This window comes from Pterocles gutturalis, unplaced genomic scaffold (genome assembly GCF_000699245.1).
Source record: "Pterocles gutturalis isolate BGI_N339 unplaced genomic scaffold, ASM69924v1 scaffold7443, whole genome shotgun sequence".
In the NCBI taxonomy this organism is placed as follows: Eukaryota; Metazoa; Chordata; class Aves; order Pterocliformes; family Pteroclidae; genus Pterocles; species Pterocles gutturalis.
The window spans coordinates 281-7,818 of NW_010122996.1; the positions used below are offsets into that span (position 1 = coordinate 281).

The 7,538-nt window shown below is 42.9% G+C and overlaps 1 protein-coding gene across 1 annotated transcript; it reads left to right on the forward strand.

Moving 5' to 3' along the window:
- Positions 1–319: 319 nt before the first annotated feature.
- SDC1 (syndecan 1) lies at positions 320–6,067 on the forward strand (the record flags this gene model as incomplete). The annotated part of the gene is made up of 5 exons (XM_010077724.1): positions 320–401; positions 2,881–2,962; positions 3,968–4,458; positions 4,680–4,809; positions 5,364–6,067. Coding segments are annotated over 5 exons (952 nt in total), but the record flags the coding sequence as incomplete, so codon positions are not given.
- Positions 6,068–7,538: the final 1,471 nt, after the last annotated feature.

Genomic DNA, 7,538 nt, shown 5'->3' on the forward strand with positions numbered 1-7,538 from the left:
TGGGCCGCGCTGGACTTTCCTCCTCTGAGGAGGGCCTAGCTATCCCTGCTAAGATACAGAAGTCAGACTAGGATTCAAACAAGTGCATGACAAAGGCTATGGAGAAGCAGAACATGCAGCAGCCTGGGAAGAGGCTGGGAGCTCAGATGTGAGGGGAAACGTCAGGGCAGGCTGGCTGAACACGCCAGGTAACAGGCAAGGAAGCGTGGCGTGACTGAACACGCCTCCGCCATTAACACCACATGGGGAAGAGGTGCTGGCTTGGTAGTCAAGATCAAGAGTTGCTCTTTAGTTTCGTGACAGTCTGTGATTCTTTCAGGTGTGTTGCTAAAGGTCTGCAGACCATCAAATCTGTCCAGGTGTTCTTGGCAATCCTGTATGAACTACACCTGAAGATTCAGGTTTGGGGGGAAGTTGGTCTCTATCTTAGATAAAGGTATATGGTGACATGTCTTAAACGGTATTGGCGGTCCCTTTCTTCAGTAAAAAGCTGGAGAGATTGCTTTCTAACTGCTTCAAGGTAGAATCTTCCCACTGGGAAGAGAATGCACCCCCGTTCCCCCTTTTGCAGGATATGCCCCTTTCGCACTCAAAACCAAGCTGAGTGGGAGAACAAAGGATAACGCTTGCCCCTGCTCAGGCAAGAAAGGGAGAAAATGGTCCCCAACCCCTCCATCAACCCAAATTATGCAATTTCTGAAGTCTGACTTTGCTTCTGAACGTACTGGAAAGGAAGCTCGAGGGAGCAGAGTTTGGGAAGCCTGGCAGTTCTTTCTATAGTCTTTCTGCACCAACAGTTGGTACTCTTCAGTATTTGAAGTGTAGCGAGATCAGCTTGCGTGAGTCACTGACCTTCGACACAAGAAGGAAAACATACCGGAAGTGCTTATCTGGGCTCCTTTTCATGGATAAATGCAAAAGCACAGTGCAAACAAGCAGGGACAAATGTAAAAATCCGAATTACCTTGTGACATGCAGCTAAGCAATCTAAGAAGAAATTGCTCTAGAAATATGCTTCCAGACGCTTGAGAGAGAGTGGTTTGCTTCTTTTTTTTTTTTTTTTTCAGTAGAAAAGGAAAGTTTAATGACTATGTAATGCTTTTTTGTTCAAAAGCACAATGCAAACAAGCAGGGACAAACGTAAAAATCCAAATTACCTTGTGACATGCAGCTAAGCAAAATATTGAAGGGCAATTTCTAAGAAGAAATTGCTCTAGAAATATGCTTCCAGACGCTTGAGAGAGAGTGGTTTGCTTCTTTTTTTTTTTTTTTTTCAGTAGAAAAGGAAAGTTTAATGACTATGTAATGCTTTTTTGTTCTTACTTTTTGTTATTTTTAAAAAAAGTCATTTAACTACATTGATAGCCTAGAAGGGGTAAGATCTTGGGCCTGATTAGGTTGGTGTCAGCTTGCATACTTCTTTGTCTTCAGAGAGGTTGAATCTAATGGGCTAGCTAACCACTTTGGAAACTTGTTCTATGGAAATGTGGGGAATGGGTAAAGTATTAAGGATGGAAGAGAAAACTGGATAAACCTGATATCCTAAAAGACTGACTGAAAAGGAGTTAGGGCCAATAAATACAGCCATGTAGGTAATAAAGTGACGATGAGAGAGCTCAATTGCTTTGTTTGACAGCTCATACTAGTGCTGGCTAGCTTCTTCCTAGGATGAAAAAGTGTTATATTAATTTTTAAGTGACACTGTGTTAATGCAAGCTAGAGAAACACAGTGGGCCTGGGTGCAAAGCTGGCAAGAAGTATGTTCCTCTTTTTACATAATAAAATGAGATTTCACACTCCTGATGAAACCATGATCAGCTTGGATGATGCAGTGCAGTATCTCTTGAACTTGCAGATGAGGTGGTGCTGGAAAGGGATGATGAATACATCATGAGGATGGGACAAACGTCAAAATTTTAGAAAATGGGGAATGTAGTTGGATGGGGAAAGATGAAATTCAGAAGAAGTGACTCAAAGGGTTTTCGTTTGAAGTCTGAGAAGGGAGAGTGACTGGCTAGGTAATGGTAGCCCTGCAGAAATAAACCTGGAGCTAGTCACAAGCCAAGAGTCAAGCATGTTGTACTGATAGGAACAGTAAGTGTACACAGCAGAGGCCAACAAGATGCATGAAGTAATCACTCTGCTTTATTTAGTGTTGTCTTCTTTGTCTGTCCTGAACAGCTTTGAATGTTGTGTGTAACGGGTGCAGTAGAACATGGGTTTGGCCTCTTGTTTCAGCAGCTGAACTTCTGTGCTGGTTAGTGCACTCCTTGGAGTATAAATGGAGAAAGCTCAGGGCTGTATTCTGCTATGTGAGAGACTGGCTTCTGTCGCAGGACTTGGTCTGAGTGCCCATGCTTATCAAAAGGGAATCTCATTCTGCTTACAGTTAGATGCTGTAGTTTCAGATATGTGAACAGTGCTGGAGGGGCTCAGAAAGGCAGAGAAGCCAAACTACTTTGTCTCCCCTTCATTTCTGCTCCTTGGAAGTAACACAGTAACTCACAGATGAAGTGGTTGGTAGATAGCAAAGACATGAGCAGCCAGAACCTGAAGCAGAATGGTTATGTTGTGTAAGGACTGAGCATTGGCTGCTACAAGGATGAAGCTCTGAACAGGTTCCTTGCTTTCTTCTTTCCCAAAGCAAGTGCAGCCTGGAAGCAGCACAGAGAAGGGAGACAGCAAGACTGACCTTTCCAACACCAAATAGACTAAGTCAAACCACTCTTTTGGGGAAAGGGGATGGAATGAGGAAAGATGAGAAAATGCAATCTGAACAAAGTTTTGTAACCTTCAGGAGCCCTTGGAGGAGTCTGTGCAAGCAATATGATAATTTAAGTAATCCCATCACTAACACACCTTTTCCCCTTCTCTTTAAAGCAAACTACAAATCTGAACCTTCCTCCTGAAGATCTTGATTCATCTGGTGATGATGATGATGCGTTCTCAGGTTCAGGTGCAGGTGAGTTATTAGCACTTATACTGTTAGTGCTTGATTCTTCCGGAATGTGCCAATCGAGATCTTGATGAGCATCCAAGCTAAAAGGGGAGGAGGGAGGAATCACACACATACACCCCCAACCCAGAATATGAGAGTGGGGAACAGAGAAAGACCCTCATCTATTCATCTTGTATTGCTTCAGATACTAACAGTTAGCAGAAAATGAGTTGTCGGAGACTTGAAAGGGAGCAGAAGCAGGTATGCTCCATGTCACTGTTACTATGAGATATTGTGTGAAGAACGTTATGAAACTGGAATGGTTCTTCACTCATGGGGAAGAGAGACCGTAAGAAGGGCCTTTGTCCTCTCTACCAGGTGGTAGGAGATACCATTTGAGGGTGTGTAAACCCCAACCTGCCAACACACATCAAGTGCAAATTTTATCTGTCATCAGATGTGCAAGTTCCCATGGATCATAATTTTTTAAATGCAGAATAAAGGGGATTTAGGGTGGGGAAAAAGTCTATTGGAATGATTGCTAAACTGCATGAGAGAGACCTTTGGTGTTCAGTGCTGAAGTTGAGGAGATGCTGCTGAGGAAAGAGCAAGCTAAAGCATGATATCCTTCTGCTTCCCTCCAGCCACATGCTTGTATTTTAGATGAAATTCTGCAGGAATAAGACCCTGAAATCAGTGCCAAACATGCCAGTGACTAAAGGTGTTGGGTGACTACTCTGAATCATATATAAGATATTTATGGGAAAAGAGTCAGATAACCATCCTGAGCAACCAGTGTACTGAAAGTAAACATCCCCCTTGTTGACCTGTCCACCAAAAGACTAGCATTTGTGCCTTGGGGAGAAGCAGATCACTAACAAAGTATTGCTGAATAGTGCATTGGCCTTATTCCATTGGAAAGGATAAGGCATTACAAACTGAACTGTTGTTGTTACAAAAATTGGCATCCTGAGGATACTATTAATAGGACTCTAAACTGGCCAAGGATAATATTTTTTTATTTTGCAGGTCCCCTGACTGACCAGTCTCACACCTGGAGAATCCCAGAAGAACCAACCAATTCCTCATTACTGGCAACAACAGTGGATTTCAATGAACAGCCATTTCCTGGGACTGAGAGCCGAACTGAAAAGGAAGTAATATCTCCTTCTGCAACTAGTAGTGTAGTGACAGAGAAGCCAGTTGTAGCTGTAAAGGATGAAGTTTCCATCCTGGGCTCACCTGATGAGAAACCAACAAGTGATGTAGTTACAACAACAGTGAGAAGCTCCACTACTCACTTTCCTTCAGTGGTTCACATAACTCCTTCAGAAGCCTCAGACACGGTCCATGAGATCGAACCTAAAATCCCAAGCTCTGATGTGCCAGACACTAAAGATGTGCCTGAGCCCCACTCTACCCTCCATCCCGAGGGAGACGTCACTGCCACCCCAACAGCAGCTCCAAAGGATGTTGTTCCTACGCATGAGGAGGTTTCTGAAGATGGCTCTGGAGACCCGGTGAGGACTAATAGCTTTGACACCCTTTCCAGGGAGATGGCTTTAGTAGTATGCAGCAAGTTGGTGTTGCAGGGAAGGGTGGTAATGTGTCAAAAACAATGACTGATTTAATAGGTTATGTTGGTGGAGGCTTTTAGATGAGAAAAAAACAAAGGTGTGGAAAGTCTCCAGTAACAGACATGATGAGAAACATGAATAACCTGCCTTGTATGTCCCAACAGGGAGACTTCATCTTGACTAAAGATGAGGATTTGGTCCCCACCCAGAACTCAGAAGTACCAGCTGACTCTGGGAGGAATGCCAAAGCAGCAGGAGCCTCGGGAATTATGGACAGAAAAGAAGTTCTTGGAGGTACCTGATATTCTGGATTTCTAGTTCGTAAAACCAGACTCTTGTAGGAGTCTTTCAGGCAGCAGAAGCTGCAGTTCTGCAAGTACATCTCTGGGCAGGAAAGCCAACAACCTTTTATGTTAGACCTCTGAAATAAGGGTGGTGATTCATGATTCTGTGTTGCCAAAACCCTAACAGGGGCAAATATTAATTGGCTAATAGCAAAGCAGCCACTGCTAGTTACCTGGAATTTTATGTTTAAACCTATTCCTTTGTTTCTCTCAAAAATTACAGTAAAACTGCTCTAGTGCTGCCTGGGTCAAATTACTAGAGTTGAACAACATAGCCTCGTGTGCTTTGCAGCATGGCCTGGAGAGAGATCTGTTTCTCTAGATTTACCTCATGTAGTTGGTAATGGCAGGACAACTGGTTTGGGAGGGGGCAAAAGGACAAGTTAATTTCTGGAAGTCATGAAGTCAGGGACTGCTCTGTAAGGAACAATCTGAAGCTTACAATCATGCTAGCATTATCTGGTGTGGCATCTAGAGTAATCTGTGGCTTTTTCCCCCTTCTAGGTGTTATTGCTGGAGGACTAGTAGGCTTGGTGTTCGCAGTGTTTCTAGTTGCATTTATGCTGTACAGAATGAAGAAAAAAGACGAAGGCAGCTATTCACTGGATGAACCAAAACAGTCTAACGGAGGATACCAAAAACCACACAAACAGGAAGAATTCTATGCATAAACACTGATCTTCAGGACACTTCTTATTCCATCTTTCTTGGACTCTTCTCTCCCTGCACGTGGACCTCCTAGTGTGCTTTGCATTAAACTTAAGCCATATGATCATTGGGTTATTTACCCTTACCACTTTGCCATTGGAAATTTTATAACTACAAAGTAGATCTGGATGCATTGAACATTCCCTGCTTTCTTGCACAACTTTTTTTTTTTTTTTTAAACAAAAAGTGGGACTGTAAGTTCTTAAACTCACTTCGGTTTATCTAAAGACTGCTGGGGCAGGCGGTGGGGAGAAGATAAGGGAGCACTGTATGTATAAACCTCTTGATATTTAGGGAAAGGGCTAGCAAGAATAAACAACTCTCAGTGCTCACATTCTGTATAGCAGGGATCCTTCCTATTTAACTCATAGATGTGTTTTAAGTGTAACAAATGGCTGCGCTGGGCAGACATTTGGTACACTGCAATCCTCTAGCTCTTTCTAACTGCCATATTTGGAGCACTTAATGACTATGAAACATCAAGCTGAACATGATTTCTAGTGAAAGGAGGTGTGACGGGCTGGATAAGCAAATGACCATCATGTGGTTTAAAATAACTTAGATTTTGGAAGTATCCCATACTCAGGACCATCTCCTAAGCAGTTAGTGCATACACTAACACAAAACAAACTCCAACGACCCCAAAACTCAGTGGAGAGTTCATTTTACCAGTAGCATCGGACTGTCCCACTACCCTCTTGCTCTTTCTAGGCTTAGGTAAGAAATTGATTTTTCTAAACAGTCTCATCTCAAACATTCCCTCTTCTTAGGTGCCGAATGTAGGCTGGGCTGTCACGCTGCAAATACTCTTATCCCACGCTACTGTGTAGTCGCCAGGTGACTGATGGCGTGTTGTAGCACCTACCTCTCTGTGCCCTGTTTACAGCGGTTGTCTCGGAACGTGGTCTGCCGTCTATGCCACAGAATGCCTTGGCACACAGAGGTGGAATGTAGAAAGCAGTGTATCATGACTTTGCAGCTGAGGAGTAGAGAAAGCATAGCATCTGAAACAAGCTTGATGAAGGCTAAGCGTAGATGGCCTTAAATATATACAGCAGTTGGCGTGCTTGGCTCATGACTCTGGAATGGCTCTTCAGAAGCTGTTCCTGCACTTTGGAGAGAAGTAACTCTGGGGATGTCAGACTAGTAAGGGCCAAAAAGCCACCTCCTGAGGAAAGTCTGGATGCCTGAAGCTGTTGGTGGTCAATGTCTCGGTCAGATGCGAGGCAGTGAGGCCTCATTGAGGGTTTGGAGTTCTCCAGAGTATCCCAAACTGAGTGAGAAGTGTGGTGTTCTGCACAAGCCTTACTTCTGCTCTGCCGTTGGTTAGATTCTTGCAAGTTCAGTTCCTCATCACTCAGTGCAGAAGGTATGGGGTAGGTGGAGGAGTGTTTACAACTGATGTAAATATTTGTACTGTTGAGCCAGAGGGAATGATTGGAGAATATTGCAACAGTTGGTAGAAATGTTGCACAGTAACAGTAAAACTTAAAAACCTGTGTAATTTAAATGAAGTATAAAACACTCCTGAGCTGCTATGCAGCTAAAATTGGTGCCTTCTCTGCAAACACAAGAAAAAAAACAAACACTTCTTGATTCCAAACTCTTCTTTATGCACAAGGATAACTTGTGCATACATGTAGCTGGCTGTTTTTAAGTAAAGCTGCAAAGTCCATTATGTCTTTTTTTTTTTTTTTTACTGAATGAATTTTTATAGGTTAATGCAATGACCAGATGGTGTTAATTTCAGCTGTAATTCTTTGCTTTGTATAGGAATGTAGAAATGTTGTTTGATAGGTTTATCTATGAAAAGGTTCTTGTAAAGCACAGGAAGATAAAGTGGTAAACTTCAGTTGTACCTCACAGCCTTGCTAGGGGGAAAGGAAAAAAACTGTATATTTTGGTAGTCTGAACTGACAGTTTGTGAAACAAACATGACATTCTGTGTTATTTAAGTGGTACAAATGAAAT